This window comes from Rhea americana, unplaced genomic scaffold, assembly GCF_003343005.1.
Source record: "Rhea americana isolate MKP2758 unplaced genomic scaffold, rheAme1 scaffold_13, whole genome shotgun sequence".
Taxonomy (NCBI): domain Eukaryota; kingdom Metazoa; phylum Chordata; class Aves; order Rheiformes; family Rheidae; genus Rhea; species Rhea americana.
The window spans coordinates 7681983-7706727 of record NW_028185372.1 but is presented as its reverse complement, the minus strand read 5'-3'; the positions used below and the strand labels follow the sequence as shown (position 1 = coordinate 7706727).

Genomic DNA, 24745 nt, shown 5'->3' with positions numbered 1-24745 from the left:
AGAAGAAATTTGAGAAGCTTCAAAAACWCTATGAGCAAAGACAAGTAGCAGGACTGATTTCCTCTGTAGTCCCTAAGATAGTATTAGGTTTGGAACACAAGTGACATAATAAAATTCATAGAAGAGACTAAGAGGTTTTTAATGAARGCACCAAAATCCAAGCAGATAGAAACAAAAAATATCAAACAGCAGTTTTTAAAAAAGCACTGAAAACAGAAGCAGGCATGCTCAAAGATACATGTCCTGCATCAAAACCAAAGAGATTAGCTCTTGGTCTTTCAAGTTCCATACTGGAAGCTAGTGAGACTCACTACCAAGACTCTGAGCAAAAAAATAAAGCTACTCCCTTTCTTATAAAGTGGCATATCACAAGTGCCAGTTATTTTCAGTAACAAARGTTTTAAATAATCCTTCAAAGAACATCAAAGACTATCAATGATCCCTTTGAACAAGGGAACAAGATCAAGACCAACTTTGTAAGCCTTTCTTCCATGGCTATGTAAAGGGTTTCTCCTGCAAAGAGGCCTATGCATAATCTTTTGGCTTCCATTGTTTGATCAAATCCATCCAGCTAGGAAGCAATTAATGTTTATTGGTTCAATATAGTTAGYGTAAGACAAAGTGGATCTTGGGTCACTGCTTCCTCAAAGCTGCTATTTTAACTTTCCACTSTACAATTAATAATGTTTAAGTAGTGAATCATGAGCACTCTGCTTGTAACAAAGGTAATGAATGCAATGCTGAAAGAAATAGACAAACGCTATTATGTCTTGTGGGCAAGCCAGAACCTCTCCCCCRCCCCCTCAATATTTGTACAAGAAARTTTCAAGACATTCGTAGTATGCCTACAAGAATGATGCAGRCTATATTTTACAACAGTTTTTAAAACATCATGTATCCAGTTATAAGTACACACAGCTCTAGCTTGCACTAAACAAGTGATCTACAGCAAAAAAGCTCTCAAGCTTAGCTTCTTCAAAGTTCTGACAAAAGCATCATCAGAATACACACACCCAGCCTCAGGATGGTGTAAGGCTGAACAAAAAAAATGAAGAATAGAAAAAAGATTAGACACTGGGACCAAGAAAGTCCCTTTCCATTAGAGATGATAYTGTGTTAGCAGTATCGCAAGAACTWAATTCTGAATCCTGTAGAAACYATTTAAATATAGTTCAGTAACCAATACAAGGGGCCAAAACACTGAAACGGGAAACAAGTTCTGCAATTARTGCTTATCTATTCTCTCCCAATTCCTTTGTGTCTTACTGTAAAGCATAGTATTTATAAAATTTGTGRAACTACAGCCTTAGGGCATGCTTGCACAAACCTTTTCTCCCAGAGTAATTATTGACATTGCACATCAAGACCAATACAGCTAGTAAGGCTGTGCTGTTGAAGTCAGGCAAACTTAGTTATCCAAAGTAAGTTTCAGAAACACCATGAGCATTCTGAAGATACACAACTAAGGTGACAAATGATTCCAGTTAAAATAGTTTCAGTTGCACTAATTTCAACACATACAGCTAAACATGCTTTTATACTGATACACCTAAGTTTTAAAAGCACTTACTTTTCGGGTATCAACTGATGTAAAGACACTTCCTCTTGGAACACTAAGACCAGTTTCATGAACACTAAAAGCAATTTCTTCTAGCCAAACTGGAACCTCCTGCTGAGCCTGCATGATTAGAAAAGTGAATTTAGAGACCTTGACTACTTTACCAAGTCAGAGTTCTGCAAGTCTGCCAAAGCTACTTAGCAGACTGAAGTCACAAAAAAACAGAAGAGAGCACAATAAGATTCAAAACTTACATCTGAAAGCACTTTAACTAGAGATTGTGCAAGATGGCCATCTGAACCATTATCAAAGAAAGAAATGGCTTTGCCTGTATTTCCACAACGACCAGTTCGTCCAATTCGGTGTACATACTCTTCAATGGTGGAAGGAAGATCAAAATTAATAACATGCTGAACATTTTCAATATCCAGGCCTCTTGCTGCCACTGATGTTGCCACAAGAACTGGACATTTTCCAGATCGAAAATCCCGAAGAGCTACTTCTCTCTCTCTCTGTTCCCTAGCTCTACAAAGGAAACAAGAGTTAGAATAGGTATCAAAGGAAAARAACCTGTAATATAACATAAGCTAAAGAGCAAGTAAGATTCACATACAGAAAGAGTCCTTGCAAAAATACCTGCCAATTTTTCTTTAAACTGAACTGACTCACAGTAAGACACATTAAGTACTTTAAAAAAAATGTGATTTCTCTGAAGGCTTAGGTTAAAAAGAAACATATTAAGACTGTTTGAACACTACCTGCATAGTCCACCTCAAGGCAATGCAATTATCTCGGAGATGAGCAGGAGGAACTGGGGTTTTTTAAACATTTTTAAAGACTGTTTACAGATTAATTAGTACTTACATTTTGCAGGTCAGTTTTTTTGTCCAAATCAGAGAATAAATTGAAGAGTTAAGGAAAAAAAAACACTCTGTTGAAACCAACATAGGCCATTTAGTTTACTCTGGTATTACTGGTATCCCAGAGAAGAGTAGTTAAGAAAGCCGTCCTAACTAGTTTCCAATTAAAAACTTAAGTGAATCACAAATCAGTAAAATTCACAAGTTTAGCAGCTTGATGGGACCAGTTACCCCTAAGTGTACCTTCATTTACAGCRAGTAATTCTAAAGAAATGCATAGGAGTCTCCTCCAACAAAAGATGAGTTGCACAATAGCAATTCAGCTACATGCTACAGGGCAGCCAAGAACAGAATCCAAATCTTCTCAAAACAACCCTTCACATACACCTGTAGAACTGACAGGGTACAGGATATAYAAACATTCTGCATCTGTGTAGTATGATGAATTTTAAAATACGTACAAACAAAATATTCTGATGTTTCTCAGAACACTGTCCAAACCACTGTTTTCTTGACAAGACTTCAGAAGTCTCTTCCTCCAGTTAAAAGATGAAAAACAACTTTGCAGTATTTTTCATGTGGTGAATCTCAACCTTGTTTTCTTACCTACATTACGTACCATACACCATGACACTATGCTAGCTCATCACTTAAAAGATGGACAGTCTTTAGATGGGTTTGGACCTGGAATCAGCAAGTATTTCACCTTAAGTTTCTCAATGTACCTGACCAAATGCTAGTGAGTAACATACAAACAGAAGTTRGAAACATTCTTTTTAGACCAATCTCCTTACAAGTGCTGTAAAAAGTCCATGAGCATATCAAGGAGGCAGACCTGACAGCATATCTCATAAATAATTGGACTTATCTTGTCACCTTTGGGGAAGCCTGTAAGACAGAGTGGAAACTCTGCAGCTGTCACCTGAATTCCTGAACACCATATCAGAAAAGCATCCTATTAACACAAAAAGATCTTCCTTAATCACAATGTATGATGACAGTAGAATGCTGTTTGTGTCTGTATTACATTCTAATATATTTAGCRTAAAGATTGTCCAATTAAAGATTCTGAACAAATATTAAACACTCTAAGCAAACCAAAACTGCTCCATGTACCATGTAAGTTTCTTAGAAGGCTGCTTATCAGTAGCAAGTTCTTGATAACATATTTGTATATATATTTGTGCRATTGCGCCACTTGCAACTCACTGGAAAGTGTCCAGAGCAGTAGCATAGGGATCCATCTTACCTGATACAGGTAAGGATATAGTTCCATTTTCTCTGTATTTGCAATCAAGAGATGGACAGATGTGGACCACCTATCAAAAAGCTGTTATTGGTAAATGATGTTGTTAGAAGTGATCCTTGTCCAAGCAGCATTCTCATGCACCCAAAATCTGAAAGTARGTCTCCTGTCCTTCATATTCCAGATCTACTGACCTACAGCTGCTGGATACTTCAGCAGTACAGGAGCTTGAACAATCGAGAGAAACAGTAGGTATTCAAATACCAATTAGAGAGCTTCCAMGGTGAGGCTACACTGAGTCTTAATAAATTACGTTCTGATGACCAAGACTGCTCAAGTAGCTCCATAATGTGTTCAGTTGGAACCCGCTATACTCTGAGGTTATGTACAAGTTGCTATGTCCCTTGGACCACTAGGCATTCCCTTCAAATTCAGGAAAGGGTCTGAAAAACTTAGTGACATGAACCAAAAACACTACCCTACTGATATTCAGGTCTGTCTTAGGTCTTATCTACAGGACAAATCTAGCAARTTAGTCTTTTTATTCCAGTTAAGCTTTGAGAAGAGATTTCTGTGATAAGCTTGGAGTAGGTCCTTACAGTTATACAAGTAGGAAGCCAGAAGTCAGTCTTCTATTAAGGTCGAACTAGAACTATTCTCTTAAGGGGCAACTGGCATTTCAGAGGGCCCTCAAAGTAGATTCCACATACAATTCCAATTAACTTAATGGGTCAAAAAAAACAACCATGTATGGAAAATAAGGAGGTCAAGAGGGGCCACAAATGATTCTGGGCAACCTGTTCRAGCAGGGGTGCTGGATCAGATGATCTACAGAGGTTCCTTCCAACCTCAACTATTCTGTGATTCTGTAATAGAGAGCTTCAACAGGAAGGCAGCCAGAAGAGACTAGTGGTTTCTGCTGGCATTCACTTGGCTGCTGACCTTTATCAACTTTAAGGTAATCAAGCATGAGACATCCTGCATAAGCACTTCTTCAACTGGCTGACTCAGAAATCAAAAYTAGCAACAATTAGCAGTAACTGTTGGTCCTGCTTTGAGCATGAGGCTGTACTAGATGACCTTCTGAGATCCCTTCCCATCTGAATTATGCCATGATCCTACAAACTGAAAGCCTTCACCACTATCTTTTAACAGCCCAATACCAGAATGAAATCAAACATTTCCTGCAAGCTAGGAGATGCAAGCTAGCCTTYTGAAAGTCAACATGAGGACAACAAAACTGTCTGAAGAATTGTGGTCCCCTTTAATCTAGCAGTGTGGCTTTTCAGCTATAAATAACTGATGAAGAAAATTCTATACCAACGATGGGAAACCAAAAACACCCAAGCACAAGTTTACTTTCTATTGAAGGAGTCTTGAGAGATCCTCAAGAGGTGTCGGGAACACTTATCAAARCTGCTAGGACTAGTCAAGCACAGGACATACCGTGGCGTATGAGCCTCTTGTTCCCAGTCTAAGTTGTTCTGGTGAACAGGAAAACACCCAAAAGTGGTCATACGCATGAATTCAATTAGTTTTTCCGCCTAGAAACAGACTGGCGGATACASGTCTTTGAATCACAGGATTTCTTAGGAGTACGAACACCATCCGCATTTAAGTCTTTTGAAAGGCAAGGTCTCCCAACTGCAGCCACCCTTTCTCAGCGTTCCCCACATATACTCCACATATACTGCAGCCACAGCAGCTACTGAATAATTGGATACACACACAGACCARAACTTTCTCCTAGCAGGAAATCTTTCAAACACCATAGGTAGCCTTGACACCCTTTCTACATCTTAAGAGCTATCTCTTGATCTTAAASTTTACAAATTTTCCAGTCAATCTAAAATTTAAATGAACAGAGGCCTTAAAGCAATAGAGCATCTGAAGTGTGGTCAAACATGAAGATACATACTCAGCAAATATAAAGTAAAAACTGGCCTTCAGAAACACTACATTCTCAATTGAATAGAGCTACTGAGGATTACAAGGCCAGCTAAATYGCATAGATACAGTCAATGACTCAAGTACAGCTTCTTGCAAGAAATAGCATTAAGTAATTTTCACATTAAAAAAAAAAGACTTACCCATGAATACTAGTGGCTGGTATTTTTTCTTGACAAAGAAAGGCTGCAATGAAATCAAAAAAAAAAAAAAAAAAAAGACTTACCCATGAATACTAGTGGCTGGTATTTTTTCTTGACAAAGAAAGGCTGCAATGAAATCAGTTTTCTTCTTTGTATCCACGAACACCATGGTTCGTTCACAACCTGTGTTAAACAATAGTTCAGATCTACTGCAGTTCGAAACCTAACRCATTTTCACTACTGCAGTTCTTACATATGAGAACTATAGTTATATAGTGTCAGAACTGGTTTAAATAGGGTATTTAGGGTATAATAATTTCTTGCCTGCATTAAATTATATTCAATCTATCCATTTCTAGATCAATACAGAAACCTAGAYGAAGACTATTGTGTTTTATCTTTCTCCTCAATAAAAGCAGGAAATATTTAATTCTGCTCTGTGGTAAGTCCCAGTATGCAACCTAGTTCTAYAGCATGTGGTGAGAAATGACAAATTGTTCTGGGCTCTGAGCAGCAAGACACACAGACTATCTTTTAAYTCCAAATCATTTCCCAGTTAAACTGCTTCAGAGTTAAACAATAAGATACATTCAGAGMAAAACTGGAAATAAAACCCAGACAAACTCTAGGCAATACCATAACTGCTAAAGCAATTACTAATTGACCATTTAGAGAAATTCATCACCTGGGAAGCTTGTCTGCTATTACTCAGTACAGGTGAGACCTTGACAAATACCTATTTGTAGCACAAATAATTAAAACCTCAAACTGTTTAGAAAGCAGCATTCTCTGTAAAGCACTTATAGTGCTCTCACAAAGTGTATTATTTTGCCTAACAGAATGGAATCATGACTGCCAGCAGCAAGAGCAGCGTTTAAAGAACTTTGTCTACCCTGGAAGACAATGAGCAATAAGAAAAGTTACCTATGCTTTGTAGAATTTCTAACAGTTTCTCCCTCTTGGAATATTGAGCAACCTGAAGAATACTTTGTTGAACATCACTGCAGGCTCCACCCACGTGTCCAACAACAACAAATAAATATTCAGTTTTCAAAAATTCACCAGCCAGCCTTAAAGAGAAACAAAATTGAGCAACCTGAAATCTGCCATGCATCTTATTTTGTAAGATTTATTCATTTATRTGTAAGCAACCACCACAACAATTACTTACTTCATTTCCCACAAGGCAGAGAATATGCACACAGGCGTTTTTAGTGTGCTATGCATTTTAGAAAAGCACTAAGAAAGTYAGTATTGTTTTTCAAACTGCTGTACAAAAAATAGTAGTAAGAAGGTACACAGAACAATTACTTCCTTGCAGCTTTCTGTAACACAAACACTGTTTCCTAGCCATCTTAAGTGTTACGCATATATATACTTGAAGTAAAATGGATACCAACATATATGCTCACATTGACTGTTTTGGGGGTACTGTGTCATAATTATCCAGAGAGGAGAGAATTCTACAAGTGCTTGAATTCAAAACTTACCTTCAAAAGGCAGCATGATCCTTACCAACTGTTCAACAAAAGCACTGCTTAAAAAGATACAGCTATCACATGGTATTAACCTACAGTTTCACTTATTCCAAACCAATGCCATTGGCAAAAGCTCTACCTCAGCAACAGTTTGTTCAGTCCRTGTTTTTCTAAAGAAAAACTTCATACAGATCTTTTCTGTCAGAAAGTGTGCCAGAATAGGCAACTTCTAGAAATGCCCCAAAATGGCTGACAGGTTGCACTAAACTGAACTTATCAGTGTAGGCGTGCTTAATATCCAGCATACACAAAGCAGCTGCCACTACAGAAAAATAAATCAGTCWATCAGATAACAATCTTAAAGTGAAAGCTGACAACTTCAAGTTTTAGAAGAGCAAGAGCAAAGTGATCTAAAACATMTAAATCTCCCAAGGTTATTAGAGGCTTAACACGTTTGGTCTTAATATCTGACTGGAAATCAAGATCTCACCGAAAAACAGTCCTAAATTGAAAGCAAAAGAAATGTTTAAACCTTTCAGAAACTGCCTAGAAAACAAAATAGGGGAAGAGAAGAAAATAATTCGTTTCACTGGAAKAGAAAAAGCAAAATGTGCTCATTTCAAATTCATACATCAGCTACAAAATGCATGGTATTCTTAATTCCAGTMCATGGAAGAGCTTTATGAGTCAGACCAAACACTCATCTATTAGCCAAGATCCAAGTCCAAAACAAAGTAGTATGGTAAGTAGTATGTTTGGTTACATTCATTGAAAAGAAGTCTAAATACAAGTACATGAGAGCCTGAACCCACAAGCGCTAGCAAAAAGAGCACTTTGTCCTGTACTGCCTACCAAATTTGCACAGACAGAACAGTGAGGAAAAACACACTGGTTTTCCCAACTCCAGAATCAAAAGGCGGCAAATTCAGGGAGGAAGACTGACTCCAGAAAAGAAAGGTTTTYACTCTGCAAAGCAAGAGCATTATCACTAGATATTCCAGCTTCAAAAGACAGAATGTTATACATTCCCAAACTGTGATCCAGCACTCAAGCTACTTAAGTCTTCTACCAGTGTTMGTAAATCCCAACAGTAGAAAGGTAGATATGGTTCTCTATAAACCAGAAGCAAACTGTAAACATCCTGCACAGGTGAAGGAATCTCCTTTCAGGTGCTGGTAGTTACTGTATTCTTGACTATCACCTCTCAGTATGCAGCACAACACACACTAAGAGCATTAGCCAAAACTCATTGATAAGGACAGCGGCAAAGGTCCTCTCAATCCTCATTTTAAAGGGAGATAATCTTTTCCCATGATCTAGTGGGAATGCTCGACTCCCTGCTGCATAAACAAGCCCATTTATTAGTTCAGTACAAGGCAACTAAAGATGGTTTTTCCTCACCTCCAAAAACAAGAAAATTYTAGTTCAGGCCTATTTGAAAGGCCAGAAGACAGCTGTCAGAACATGACCCACTGAAGTTCAAATATTACAGTGGTCTGATCAACTTACATATTCTCAAACCGTAAGATGCTTGCAAGTGTTTTAGTCTGATACAACAGTATCAACACCACAAAAGCTACAAAATTCTCAAATGCTCAGATTCAAGTTTTAGAGCTTTCCAATTTTAAAATAATCATCAGATATCAGTTTATTCAAAAGCAGAAAACAGTAAATACTTCCCATTCACCCATATAGAAAGAGATGTTTTGTTGTTATTCCTTTGCTCAGCACCACCTTCTGTTGCATCCTGCTCTCTAAGTCTGGAAAGGGAAGCTTTAAGAGTAGTGAGTAGTAAAGCTTTAAGACTCATCCAAAACTCATTTCTGGAAATTTTAAACTACCAAAAGCAAATAGTGTGTATGCACATGAGAATGGATTCTAGATCAAAAGCTGGTAACCTGAGAAACAGTTCGCTTCTCCATATTATGCCTTGATACCAAAGACAGCAGTGCCAGTGTTGCTTGTTAAAGAGTGGGATCACTGCTTTTGAATTTACATGGTGGTGGGGGTGGTGTCAGATTGGCCAGCGTATGAGGACTTGATTTTTCACACACTTCTAAAGTTGCTTGAGAGTCTCCAGCCAAAGTAAACAATTCATCTATACATAAAAAGGGGAAACCTTTAACAAGGAATGTTAACRTTCCTGCTTTTCAGTATCTTCTAGCAAGTTTACAATCTTCTAAACATAAACAGTATCCTTAACCCTTCAGAAAATTATTTTTTAAAAATATACAAATACATCTTCAGAYATATTTCTACCCTTACTCTACCTACCTCTGAACTTCTTCAGGAAAAGTGGCACTGAACATCAACGTTTGACGTCTATCTTTTGGTGGCATGCTTGGGTAAGAAATTAGCTTCTTCATATCTGGACCGAAACCCATATCAAGCATACGGTCTGCTTCATCTAGCACCAAGTATTTCACTTTATTCAGACCAATCTGTAGATATTTCAGTGAAAGAAAAAATTATTGGCTCACAGACACTGACACTTCCACAATTTCCTACTTGGTAAAATCCAACTTCTACTTACTTCGTTCTACTAAAAGTATATATTATTCACAATTAATGCCCAATGTTGTCCCAAGTATTATGTTTTGTTTACACTCCAAGCTCTATTTAACTTTTTAAGCTTACATCTACATTRATTTTGATACCATGCTTACAACAAAGTGCTTCAGTACTGGGTTCAGCAAYGTAAATCAGAATGGAGCCTACTGTAGATCAACTATTATTACATCTGTTTTGAAATTATATCTGAACTTTAGAGATGTTTTCTCCCATTCTTCTCATCATAACATATTCTTAAAAAACTTCTTGTTCTGATGAAAGTAATGGTGGAAGGCACATTAAGGACAACATTACAACATCCTTTCTGCTGATAAAGAGTGTCATTTTAAATAGAATCCTGAGAACCACAGAAGCCACAGTTTTATCAACAAAAGCGTTTTTCTTCCCAAACTTCATTTGTTCAGTGCAACATCACTGAGCTACCATTATRCAATACAGCAAGTTTCAACTGAGAACTTACAATACTATGGCTGGAAAAACATAAATACAAAGATAACATTACTTCTAGAGTTTATTATTTTGAATAAATTAATACTAAAATATTAAAAGAGTTGATATTAGGAAAGTAGTTCCACAGACAGGTAAACAGCTATTGTACCAAAAATAAGAAATCAAGTGAAAAATCCAGTATGGAGTTTTTCCCACAAGGCGTAAGAAAAGGTRTACTACTATTTAATACCCTAAAATTTAACCACCAAGGATACTGCAGCCTTTCTGATACAAATCTTATCTTCCATTGCCCTCAAAAGAAATTGGAGAGATCTATACTCAAGTTACTCTTTTAAATGCTTTATTTATTATTTAGCACACATCCTGAGGAATTGCTTAACCACCCTCCASATGCATGTCACCTTGATTTGCTTCAGGGCTGCTGCAATAGAAACTTCCTAAATTCTAAATTTGGACACCAAAAAATAAAAATAAAAGCTCAACTGTAGTTCTAAGTAAGTGCATGAATAAATGCCACATATTGACAGGTTTTCATGTCTCTATGTTTATTTCTATCAACTTTGAAGAATGAGCAGCAATATGTAGCCAGAAGGCTGAGACTGTTTATGAAATCTGAACTAAGTTTTAAAATCTTACCTTCTCTTTTCCAAGRATGTCCATAAGCCTTCCTGGTGTGGCACATAGTATATTACAGCCTTGCATCACCTGACGAATTGAATGACCTGTTTGTGTTCCTCCATAGATCACAACAGGCCTTATGCAAGTCCTATGTATAGAAAATATTCTTATCACATTTATGTAACTGCAGTGGTTTTGTTTTTAAGCCTCAAAACATGTAGAAATCACATTAATGGACATTCCTATCCAGATTAGATAGAGGCTGCACATGTGGCTGTGAAGGAACACACTGCATCTCACTGCATTTTTCCCCTCTCCCTTCAACTGAGATACAATCCACAGTATTAACTGAAATGGTGTTGGACATTTTTTATGACATACTGGGTAGAAAAAGAAGAGAAAATGAAGTATGYCTTTAAAGCTTCAGAGGTTATCTTATCACATCTCACAGGGCAATATAACACAGATGAATACATCTRTATAAAATATACACAGATGAATCASTTTGTAAGGCAAATAACCATATGAGCACATAGTATGCCACTCAAGCATTAGACAGCAGATTTATGCCAACACTGAACTGTGTATTACTCTTCCYAGYAGGGGTGTCAGATCTATCGAGAAAATCTRCATCAGGTTCTTCTGCAGAAGAGACAAGCTCTACTAACAAGTACTGCCTCATGCAGTTAAACAAATACAAGGTTTATAACCTTCATTAAGGCTTCTATTTGCATGCCATGTGCAATTTTTATACTCACCTCCAAGCCAGCTGTTCTTGATGATAATTATTTCAACTTTGCATGCAACAAGGGTGAACCAGATAAACCTGGTTAATTTTCATCCTTTAAATGGAACTTTGCAGAATGTTTTTTGGCCATGAATAAAGACATTAGACTAGTAACATGATGTACCCACTAAAAGTTAGYAGTGGATATATTTTTGAATTAAACTAAAGGGGCTTAAGAGCACCATGAATCTGAACTGAGCAATATACATACAATTCCTTAAAGGCAACAGATTAGCACACATCTTGGGGAACTGCTTAACTACTYTCCAGATGCATGTCACTTTGACTTGTTGGCTGCTGCTATAGAAACTTTCTAAATTCAAAAGCTAGTTTATCTTGAAATAATCTGTACTCAGTTTCAGAGATAGCAATTAATAAATTAGCTACACAAGTAGAACAGTTTGAGATTAAAAACAGATATTTCAAGTAACACATCTGGCAAAAAAAAAAAAAAAAAAAAAAACATGCTGATATGATGCAACTTCCCCAGAGCAAAGAACAGCATCCAGCATGAGTTTCCATGAAAAATCAAAGGCAGGTCTAAGTTATTGAAGATTTTGTACTGACAAAGTTACATTCTCCATTCCATCTCCTGTAGATGGAAGACAGTAAACAAGCCGTTACCTAAAACTAACTTATCTCCTCCCRTGCACTAGTGCAATCTGTCGTTGTGCAACAGAAATATCACTGGCAAAAATGTACTTCCTCATGCAACATGCAGGGGCTCAATGGCAAGTTAATTTTTGTTTCATTTTGAGGAAGTAGCATTATCACAGCTCCTCTGAGCACCTARATATTTTTGTTGCACACCAATAGCACTGAAAAGTCCAAACTACAGGAGTTACCACAAACTACAACAAAGTTAACTAAAACCACTTCAYATATCTTCTTCCTCCCAGCAAAGATGAAAATAAAAGTACAGTCAAATTATACAAGGCAAGTTAGACTTAAGTTATGTCATTCTGTTTTTCCTCATAAAGACTACAGGGAAAGTTTAGGATTCACYTCCTCTCCAAGTTAGAGTAAGCCTCTTCTCCCCCAAGTAATGTYGTAAGAATACAACTTTAAATCCCTAACCATATGGTAAGAAATCTGCTAACCAGATCTACCATCTAAATTCAAGTGCTTGTTGTCAGTCAATTTCACCGACACAGTAATCTTTTTTTTTTTCTTTTTCTTTTTTTTGAAAGAGTTTGTTGAAAGATAAGAACACTGCYGAATAAAGCCAAATAAGCAGTATCAGGCAAAGGTACAAAAGCTTACCCATATGCAAATTTTCTTGCTTCTAGGAAGATCTGGTTTATCAATTCTCTAGTTGGAGCTACAATAATACATTCTGGTTCTTGCTGCTCTTTAAAACAACTGGCAGTTATGCCATCTCTCATCATATGCGCCACAATTGGTAGAAGAAAAGCTGCCTGAAGAGTAAGCATCAATGTGTAAGCTACTTAGTCTTAAAATAATGTTTACATTAGTCACACTGAAGGCTATGTGTCAATCTCAAAACTAGAATGATACAGCACCTTAYCAACTTCAAAGAAAACAGACTGTACGAACAGTCACGTACCAGCTAACTTCCAAGTTCTTCAAACTGTTCACCACACTGCACTGGCATACAATCATGATTAAGTAACCCAAAATTAAAATAGCCCCAAATACAGAACATTTACTTAGAAGCTTTTTATTATCATCAGTAGGTATGAGACACAGATCTCCAGACTACTTAAAGAGCAAAGCGGTAGCACACAGTTGCATTATCAGTCTTACTTCCAGCTAAGACTAGTTACACCCAAAACAGCAGCTATACAGCTRCCCAAAAAGTAATTCAGAGTATTTATAACAGAAGTTTTAGAACATTTCTCCTCTACCCTTCCTCTAACAGAAGAGTAAAGAATGTGTCTGCTCTTCAGAACTAGTAACTAATAAGCTACATAAASCTAGAATTACATGCTACACCAAATGTCAAAAGGTTATATTTAATAGTCAAATATTTTAATACAAGAACCGTTAGTATATTAGACAGTTTAACAGGTTGAAACAAGTATTACTTCTAGTCACTGTACCATGATCTGACTGAGATCAGATCATATTCCTCCTGCATTAGCCAGAGCATGAGAGTGTGTTTATGACCACCTTATGCTTTTAGGCCAGCTTCAGGATGACACATTGTATTAAAAGCCTGGCATAAGCTTAAAAAAAAAGTTTTGAACTGTTTTTTCTGATCAACAGCTCCCACGTGTCTATACCACTTCTGATTCTGTATCGGTAGCCCTGAAGACCAGCCTGCTGTATCAAGCCATCAGTTCACTGAAATATTTGAAGAGAAATTCTCCCTGACAACATGACTATCCATCCATCATTCATTTGTGCTTAATACTACACCTGTCTAATGCATTAACTTGCACTGAAATTACAACAGAGTTACACCAAATGCTTCACAGCAGAGGAAGCCTGAACTGGCAAAATTGATGCACCTAAGGCACCTAAAACTAAGGTCACACATTTTATGTATGTGCAAACACTTCTGAAATATCTTACAGTTTTTCCAGATCCTGTCTGGGCACATGCCATTAAATCTCGTCCTGCAAGTATAATAGGAATACTGTACTTCTGCACTGGAGTAAGTTTAGAATATCCAGCTTTAGCAATGTTCTTGTTTAAAGTCTGACAGAGGTTAGCTTCTTCAAAAGTCTGTAAGAAAAGTATTTTACAAATATGTAACAACACTTATATAAGCTTAAAAAATGAGATGCTTACCATATGATTTAGACATCCAAACACTAAAAAGCTGTAATTTTGAGGGAGCCTCACTAGTCATCTAGATTGTCACAATTCCTACAGTAAAAGCCCCCAAACTTTTTCAACTAGCCTATGCCACTCAAAGTTCCTGTAAGATGGAAGACCTTCAGTATGTCTTATTAGCTTTGACAGAAAACTGCACAGAAGCCATGTATTACATCTTGATTTAAGCAGGTAAGCCCAMATCATGGTGTTCTATAAGACAAATTCTGCAGTTTTATTTCGTGTAGATCTGCTCTTGGTTTCCTGARTGATATAGGTGCTTTGGTAAGTTAAAGCAACACTCCTGCTGAGGGGGGAAAAAAAGTATACGTGACAAAATAGTTTCACTTCAATAAGTTAAGGTGGGCATTTAGAAGGTGGGCAGGGGAAAAACTCTGCATATTCTCTTCMTTCACAGGTGCTGCTACCACTCCTTTTCCTCCTCATCCTCCCCCAAAAGGGGACTTTTTTGAAATAGTCAATGATTAAGAACAGTGATACAAAYGTCTGGGAGCAAGGTTATATATTGTTTTTAAGCAATAACTTTTGCCACAGAAAGCAGGACCAGAAGTTACTTAAAAAAACCTTGTCTGTCAAAATGAACAGTATTTCAACAAAYGCTCACTTCAGCTGTTAAATATTTCCAATAACATATTTCAACATGAATATTGCAAGCCCTTCTATAAACTGGTGCCAAAGACTTCTTTCTTTTAAGATCTAAAATACGTATGTTATAAAATCTAAGGACTATATTTCCTGTCCATATAGTATTATTTTTTCTAGGTTGTTTCTGTTTTGTAAATATCATTTCAATTCAAATTTGTGTTTTCCTTCCAACACAGTACTGCCCGCAGGATTCAGTCTTCAGWATTTTCATTAGCAGTGAACACTAGACTTCAGACACATCCCTGCAGTATTACACTCAACAGAACCTCCAAGATTAACAAGTTCACTAACCAGTATTGCTGGTGGAGGGTCAAGTCCTGATACTTCGACAACGTTTTGGTCATATTTGTCAAAATTAATTCCTGTCTGATAATGTGCAAAGATGGCGGCTTCATCATCAGGTGGAGGAGGAGGCACATAGGTCACCTTCGGACCTTAAGAGTACAAGCATGCAAGTTCATGAGCAATATAAAGAAAACAAAGCAATTTTAAGTACAGAGCTACTAACATTCAGTTCAGTTAAATGTCACTTAGACTTGCCTCCACTTCTAGAAGAGGAAGAAATCTCACATGAATTTTATTAAAAATTAGTTTTATACTATTAGTTCTAATCCTCATTTGCAAGTATAAAGCCACTCCTGTAAAGCCTTCTTGTCTCATGTTTGCTCAAGGACCTTATTTTAAAGAATCACTTTTTAGGCTCTACTTTATCAACATGCAGCAAAAAAAAATCTACCATAAAGGATCTTTACATTACAAGTTGTGTCTATTCAATAATTAAATTCATTTATTAGTATACAAGGATATGRTTACTTTGTCCTTGACAGCATATTTATGACTCTGTATACTTTTAAGATACTTTTCATGCTAAAAGTTCCAGAAGTTTTAAAATGAGTTATTTGATGTTTACTTAAGGTTAGCAACAGAAGCTGTTTCAGAGGGACCTCAAAATGAAGAGGAATCATGAATGACTTATTCACACAAGAGTCGGTTCACTATTTGTCCTTTTGCATTTCAGTAGGAAGAAAGAGGCAAAATAAATCCAGAATCATTTACCAAAAACACTCCAGGTAAGTAAACATTCTATTAGACCGTCTCAAACAATATTTTCAATACATGCTAGAAAGTCATCACATATTTTAACCTGATGTCCTGTATATACGGGTCATTCTGTCCTTTACTAGAGCTCAGTAAATACATCAAGCATATTTTCCAAAAATGGTATCTTAAATGGAACACCTGAGAATCCACTGCTCCCTTAGCAGTTTGCTTTAACAACTAGTCACTTAGATGTGTGGACTACCGATAATTTAATTTCTTTCAAACAGTTGTGTCCCAACTAGACGAGCACTACCTTTAAAAGGAAACCACCATCAGCAGAAGAGTTTCTTCGAGTATAAGGAATTCTATAGCTGCCCATTCCAAAGAGCTGCTCATCTTTATTTAGGTGAAAGTAATTACACTATTGCACAGTGATTTAAAAATTAGCAGAGTTTAAACATATCAACAGTAATTGCTTGGCAATTAATGTTACACAAAAAGAATATTTTAAGATGGTTGTATATCTTACCTGTATCCCCACCTGTTTCACCAGCAGACTTCCAGGAACCTTAAGCAAGAGAACATTCTTTGAGTTAAAAAGAAAGTAAAATTGTCATGTTACTTACAAAGAAGCTACTTACTTCTTCCAGAACCTATTTCTTCATCATGTCCTTTGTAACCTCCTGTTAAGGCAAGTGATTTCAAAATTAACTGCTTTTAGAGAAATGCTCATTTAATACAAGTTCTACATAAGAACCTTAATGAAAAACAATGAGAAGCACTCAGAAAACTAAACAGTGGATCCCAATACAATTGCAGAATGAGTGGAAATATTCAGGTCAGCAGTGAAAGCTTAGTTGTGGAAAGCCAGAAGGCAAAGGCCCAACATTTGTGTTTTAAAGAGCCTAGAGAAGATCCAAGAGCACAGAGTTTAGCAGGACCTGGCAGTAAAAATACAAAGGAATTAAATCCAGCATCTTGCTGACTGCAGACTAGATGATGCTTATTTCATTTATAGTACACAAGTCTCCTATCATCAAAACAAATGCAGTCATCCCAGATACGAGATGAGCACCCTAAGACAACTACATAAAATGACTTTTAAGACAAGTGAGCCCTTCTAAACCAAGTGTATGCATGCCCAGAGTAGGYGTAGTTTTCTATGATCAGCCAAAAAAGTACTTAATACGAAACTAAAGCCAAAAAATGTCAATTTTATAACCTTAGTTAATTCTGAAGTAAAGGGTTTTTTTTTCCTAGAGCTGATCAAGAAATTCATACACGTGTATCGTTATATCATCTTAATTTTAAGAACCAGTCAACATTTCCACAAAGTCAGGAAATGCTTGTTTTATGCTATCTATACCAGCAACTTCCAAATAACTAGAGTCATAAAAGTCACTATCATGGTAACCGAGATTTAGGTGAGTATTTAAGTCAGAAAAAGAAGATTATCCTGTTACTTCAACAGCCACAGATTTTATAAAATCCACTCCATGAAGATTCTGACCTTGGCATCCAAATGYTCTGCTTCTGTAGCTTTCACTATCACCTGAAAAAACAAAAACATTTATTCTTAAATATATGCAGTAAAAYTGCAGTAGCTCCTATCAGACGTAAAAATTTTATTAATAAAACTGAGCTTTTATGCAGCAGCATTTCCAGAATCTCTTTTCAATCCTTAATCTTATAATGGTTAAAGCTTTTATTTTACATATCACTGCCTCTAGCTACTTTATGCAGGAAGCTGCACTGCTGACTTCAAAGGGCAGGAGCCATTAACGAAGATTCTGCAAGAGAAAGGCTTGAATCAATAAGGAATGTGAGACTGAATGAAGAGGAAGGACAAGAACAGTTGACATAGGTTCTCCTCTCAAATGTTTAGCTCAGGTCATTCATAAAGTCATACTGTGAGACATTGACAGTCTGAGACTGGTGTTACAGAAGTATAGAGATCCCGCAATACCTCCTTTCCCCTCTCATTTGCATGCCTCCAAATGCACCAGCATAAAAAGAAAGAACAGGATCAGTGCAGCTTAATAAGCTGATTGTTCATTCTCAAAAAGATTGAATTACTGAYTTAGATAACTGCATGAATGTTAGTTCCAAAGAGGCAGACAGTACAGTAACTTGGACCGTGAACACCCTGTTCCGCACCATAGTCTTAAGCAGCTTTGTGAAATCACACTTGCCTTAAGGTGGTGACAGAGAATCAAAACAAAGATGCAACAGTGTATGCACTTTAGTAGACTTATTTTTCCATCAAAAGGTGAAATGTACCCACATAGCATCTCTAACATGCAAAAAACAAAACTGTTTTAAGAGAAGCCAGGACTACTGTGCCTTCATTAATCATGTAATCTCTATTAGAAGGGCCTGACCACTATTCAGAGAAGGAGGGCAAGACAGAACAGCCTATCAGAGCTTTTATGCAAAACTATGGCACATAGCTGTTGAAAGAGCAACTGCTGAGCACATCACATCAGAATACGCTTTGTTAGATCCAGAGACATTCCCTGCCTTACTATAAAGGGATACTTTTCCCTTGCAGCAAACTACTCTCAGGAAGAATTATCTTCCCACATGTCATTCTCTACAGTCTAGACTAACTACCACCTACAAAAATCTCTAACTGTTATAGTACAAATACCATACCTTAATGGTGGAAAAAAAAAAAGAAGAAATGGCAATGCTATACTAAGGATGCACGTACATCCACCAAGTGAATATTATTAGCATGTTGCCATTATAAACATGTGAGTTTCTAAAAACCATGATTTGAACCAAACAATCTGAAGAAACCTAATTTCAACTAAATCACATACAGGCAAGTCAAATGTCCTTGAGATACTGCTGAAAACAGATGCTAATCATTGCATCTTTCTACAATGAGAAATTTTCACAGACATCACACAATATTCTTAGAGAGCATCAGTCACATACTACTCATTGTACCAGTTTACTGCTGTTTCTAGTCTGAACTATGAGAATCRGAGCAATGGATATTATGCATTAAGTAGCATGATATACAGGTTGCAAGTTACAGCAGCATCAACAGCAAAGGAAGATAGGATTATGACGGAAAAGTCCTTTACTGATAGCAAAATGTCATTAGAATAAGGTCATCCTGAAGATCTGGCTTCAAGCAACAAACCTTACACGTTGTCAGCCTGGACAGATCTAAAATATGGCTTTCCCTTGGTTGTGTTTTGAGGGAAAGGCAGGGGGAAGGTACAGCAAGGGTGGTTCTAGAACAACTTCAGAAGCGAGCAAGTTCATAAAAACTTATTTCAAACTGTTTAGCACCCCTTCCTTGTTGTGGATTGACTGGTCCAGAAACAGTAAGACCAGTAACTACAAAAGATAACAGCCTTGAAAAATCCAATGATCAAAATTTATCCAAGTTATAAAAACACTTGGTGTATGCATGCAAGCAAGGTTAGATACATTTGCAGTAGGCTGTTTAATTTAGATGGGATCAAGCTAATAGCATCTGGTGAAACTAAGTGCAAAGATGCACTTAGTTAATTATGTTGCAAAGAATCAGCAATGAGGAAATCARAAAGGTTCACTACCCTAACAAAACATCTCACCTGCAGGTCCTCCAAGTGCTCCTCTCTCCCTAGAGGCAAAACTGCTAGATTGAGGTCTGTCCCTTTGCTCATTTTTAGCACCTGTAAGTTACATACAATGTAATGGGTATTGTGTCTAGAATTGTGTATAAAATATTATGAAGTACTATGCTTCAAACTATTACTATTTCTTCCCAGTACACCTTACAACGCAACAGCCCTAAGAGGTTCTTTAAAAATCCTACACATGCAGTATTTTTCCCAGTGACAGTATTTGGCAAAACAGCAGTCTACATGCCATAACACAGCTACAACACAAGAGCTATTTTGTAGTAGTCTCCTTTCATAATTATAACGTCTACCTTTATACTTCTAGTTCTCAAAGAGTAACCAACCTGAAAAGAACAATCAAGTGTATGCTTCTTCATAAAACAGTCAATATAAGTAAATACTTACTCTGACTTTGTCCAAAGCCTCCAGAAACTCCTCTAAAACCTCCTTTCCGTGTACTGGGACCTTCTAAGTTGTTCCTTTCTTGAAAACCTGTAGTACAGCATAACACAACATTTCAATTTGCCTAACTTTGTTGGGCAACTCAAGTACCTTTTATAACTATTCTTCTTGATCCTAATTTTATGAATTACAATAATAAGTGATAAGTCAAGTGACTGAGTCAATCAGGATAACAGATGATTCAAGTCAAGACTAAGTGGTTTGCCTAAACATATTCCTGAAGGAATATGGAGAGAAGGAAAGTCTATCCCACCCCATACTACTGCTTCTTGCAAGAAAAAGATCAAACAAAGAATGCGGACTGCTACTYGAAGTATTTGAGTTTACACACGTAAGTGTTTAAACAGAGAGTTCCTCACTTTTAAGTCCTCAGTTTTGACACAGATCGGTTCAGTCCTCTGGTTCAGACACAGGACAATTAACAGCATTTGTAYCTTCTTGGTTTTAGTAACCAGTTACCATAGTAAGGTAATATTCTATTTACGGCCTACTATGTACATCATATGTACACAGGACTGTACATCAGTCCTAGACATGGGGAAATAGTGTAGASTTTTCTGAAGTACACAGAACTCTTAAATGATTGCATAGATGTCCTGAACAGAGATGCTGCACAATGCTGTTCTGCAAAACATGCCAAATCAGGGTTAGAGCTTGCCTTCCTTGTTTCTTAAGCAATCCCACTTACGGCCAGAAAACTGCTTAGACAGACGCTATATGATAATAGCTTCCACTGCAAGATACATTTCTGATGGTACCTGGTGGGAGCATATGGGCCAGTACGAACAAAGCAGCAAGCAYCAGTTTTTGAACATGCATCACATAGGAGAGATGCACTTTCCATTATAAGCTGGAAGCAGGATATGGGTTAAATATCACTTTATGGACACTAAAGTTTTCAGGCCTTGCACAGAAGAGCACTGGTATACTTTCTCATATAGGGTATATATGAGTACTAATATTCAGCTGCCTTTTGTACTATATTATCACTCAAAAAAGTCAGGAAAGTATCTCCCTACAAGGAAAACAGAATCAAAAGCAGAGGTCAACAAAATGTGTTTTAAATGTAGAGTCATACCTTCAMGGCAAATATAGAAGGGTATAGTATTTTGTGCAGTAAGAATTAAGGGGTTATACTGAATGACTAAATTATGCAGAAATATAAACTGCTATTACCTGAATAGCAAATACAAAAATACAAATAGTCACTAGAATTACAGATACTCTATAAAGTTACCTCTGTTTCCAAAACTCCTYCCACTACCAAATCTCACTGGCTGATCCTCTCTGTTCTGAGATTCATTAGTATCTACAGTTTGGGGGAGGAAAAAAAAAAGAAAAAAAATAACTTCACAACTATCTTTTGCAGAAGTTTACTATTTAAATCAACATAGAATTACAGAATCATTCAGGTCARTGAGAACCTCAGGTCTCTGGTCCAACCTCCCATGCACAGCAGAGTCAACATAAAACTCCAACAAGGCTGCCACAGCTTTTTGCAGCCATGTCTTGAAAGCCTCCAAGGACGCAGGCCACAGCCTCCCTAAGCACATGTTCCACCCCTGGACTGTCCCCCTGGGAGTGGAGGGGGGAGGAAGGTTTCATTTATATCCAGCCTGAACCTCTCATTTTAACTTGCATCTGTTTCTCTCACTCACCTGTTCTGAACCTCAGTAAAGAGCCTGGGCTCCACATTCCTGATAACCTCCTCATTTGTACAAGAAGGCTGCTCTGAGGTCCCCCTGACTTCTCTTCTCCAGGCTGAAGAAGTCCTGCTCCCTCAGCCTTATAAGGCAAGTGTTCCAGCCCCCTGAGCACGCTGGTGGCACACTGCTGAACTTGGTCCAGGTTGGCAATGTCTTTTTCTGTTGGGGGCCCAMAACTGGGCACAGTATTCTACACTGTCTAACAAGCAGTGATTAAGGAAGGACAATTATTTCCCTTGATCTGTTAACACAGSCCAGCACGATGCTAACATTCAATGTTGCCAGGACACACTGCTGCCTCATGCTTAAGCCTACTGTCAATCAGACCTCTATCCCACATGGTGCCCCTCTCATCCTCAAGTCCTTTTCAGACAGCAGAGCTACTCTGCCCCAGCTGGTRCTCACAGAAGGCAGTTTACACAAACTAAATCCATGCTAGCTATTCCCAGCCACTCTCTTTTACATGCCCAGAAACACTAAACTCTGGAAKTACAGTAAGCTGTAACAATTTACTCCATCTTCTATTTAGTGGTTCTATTAATGTACTAGTGATATGTCCACTATCTATTCTTTTAAGAAAAAAGATGAGTAAAATACAGAAGGGAAAGGAAAAAAAAAACAAGAGGAAGAGACATATCCATATTCAAAGGCTTAATTGCATACATTCTCTAGTCAGTACTACTAAATAGTACTAAATTACTAAAAGTTACTAAATAATCAACTTAAGACCATGAAAGAGAGAAGTAGTATGAAATCATGTCATTTGAGATTAAAGCATCTACTATTACAAATCAGATCTTCAAAAGATAGTAAGAATGAAGAAGGAATAACAGACTAATTTACTCYATTGAAAGTTCAGTTAAATGTACACATTACAGAATAGACAAACTACTACTAACAGCCTGACCAAGGTCAACATATTACATTAGAAAGTAAAGACCATGAAATCAGTTATTTGAAAACACACACATAGTGTAACAAGGTGCCCACTTACAGAACAAAGAAAATGAATTAAACAAGATAGCTTAGAACAGTTATAACTTGTTTTCCATAGGAAATAGCACCACTTAGCAACAGWACCTCTATTAACACAGTATTATTTAAATTTTCAGAATATATTTGGATTACAGTTGCATAGTTCTCCATTGCAAATGTTTTGTCCAAATGGAAGACTTGATGCTTGCTGTTTTAGGGAGCAATTAACTATAAAATCCTACCTTTTCTCCTAAAACATCCTCCAACTCCAAAATCATCCTGCATATGCWGACTTTTGTTAGGTCCTTCACCAGCACCTGCAAAAGAATAAGACTAAATACTCAGACTTTCAGTATTGCCACCCGTAACATCCTCATAGGCAAACTGTTAAGTACAGGCTACAGAAGTGGACAGTGATGTTGGCTGAAAACAGGCCTAACTGGTGTGCTGAAAGTATTGTGATCAACAGCGTAAGAAGTCCAGCTGGAAAATACTCAACATTGGAGTATCCCAGGGGTCAATAATTGGGCAAGGACTGTTCAATATCTTCACTAGTGACCTGCATGATGAGACAGTGTATCCTCAAATTCTGCCAATGATACAAAACCAGGAAGAGTGGTTGGTACACAACCAGATGGTTGTGCTGCCATTAAGAGGGGCTTTGAAAGCCTGGAGAAAGGGATAAGAAAAAAAACTCATGAAGTTCAACAAGTAGAAATGCACAGTTCCACATCTGGGGAGGAATAACCTCATGCACCAGTAGAGGCTGGRGGACAATCTGCTAGAGAGCAGCTCTGCAGAGAAGCACCTGCAGGCTGTAGTAGACAAGTTAACCATGAGCAAGCAGTGTGCCCTTGAGGCAAAGAACACCAACAGCATCCTGAGCTGCATTAGCAAGAGCACTGCCATCAGGTCAAGAAAGGTGATTCTTCCCCTCTACTCAAAGCCTGTATGTCCACATCTGTAGTGCTGTGTCCATTTCTAGGTTCTCCAGTACAAGAGGCATGGACTTACTGGAGCAAGTTCAAAGGGCTGCAAAGATGATTAAGAGATTGGAGCGTGTCATATGGGGAGAGGGTGAAAGAGCTGGGATTGTTTAGCCTGGAGAAGAGAAGGCTTGAGGGGAGGTGAATCTATGCACCTTAATATTTGATGGAGAAAGTAAAGAAAACAAAAATCAGACTCTTCTCAGTGAAGATACAAGATATGGTGGGCACGACCTGAAATACAGGTAATTCCATTTAAACATAAGGAAAAATCTTTTTTTACTCTATGGTGATTAAATATCAGACAGGTTGCCCAGAGAGGCTGTTGAACCTCCATGTCTGGGGATACTCAAAATGCAACTGGATATGGCCCAGAGTATCCTGTTCTAGATGACCCTATTTCCAGCAGGGGTTTGGACTAGGTGATCTCCATAGGTCTCTTTCAACCTGAATTATTCTGTAATAGTACTCATTAAGTTCCCTATTCTACAACATCAATCTCAGAATCAGCCTACATGAGCAACCATCATAAAGAGATCAAACCTAGAATTAAAAATCTACAGATTCTACAGAAATAAACCTACAGAAATGAATCTACAGATTTTTAGATAGAACTCTAAGTAGATTAAGGAAACTGATGTTTTCCTTCCAAGGCAAGCTAATTTAGCATAAGAATGAATCTACCCTTGAGAAAAAAAGCACTAGTACATATTCTTGAAGACAAACACCTTAGCTAATAAAGAAGCCACCTGTATACAAGTTTGTCATATTTGAGTGGGGGAAGGGAAGAGGGCTGGACACTAAGATGACATGCCTGTAATATTACCAAGTTACTCTATTAGGAAAC

At 37.4% G+C, this 24745-nt stretch overlaps 1 protein-coding gene across 1 annotated transcript in view; it reads right to left on the bottom strand.

The window, feature by feature from the left end:
- Positions 1–24745, bottom strand: part of DDX4 (DEAD-box helicase 4) — a 37054-nt gene that overhangs the window by 1878 nt on the left and 10431 nt on the right. The window contains exons 5-20 of the mRNA XM_085297712.1: positions 23155–23229; positions 21469–21540; positions 20175–20261; positions 19740–19820; positions 17657–17698; positions 16788–16829; positions 16676–16714; positions 15397–15539; positions 14197–14349; positions 12922–13076; positions 10890–11019; positions 9507–9673; positions 6679–6824; positions 5838–5937; positions 1813–2083; positions 1571–1678 (exon numbers count right to left, since the gene is read on the bottom strand). Coding sequence (XP_085153838.1) covers positions 1571–1678; positions 1813–2083; positions 5838–5937; positions 6679–6824; positions 9507–9673; positions 10890–11019; positions 12922–13076; positions 14197–14349; positions 15397–15539; positions 16676–16714; positions 16788–16829; positions 17657–17698; positions 19740–19820; positions 20175–20261; positions 21469–21540; positions 23155–23229 — 1811 coding nt within the window. The remainder of the gene's footprint in view (positions 1–1570; positions 1679–1812; positions 2084–5837; positions 5938–6678; positions 6825–9506; positions 9674–10889; positions 11020–12921; positions 13077–14196; positions 14350–15396; positions 15540–16675; positions 16715–16787; positions 16830–17656; positions 17699–19739; positions 19821–20174; positions 20262–21468; positions 21541–23154; positions 23230–24745) is intronic.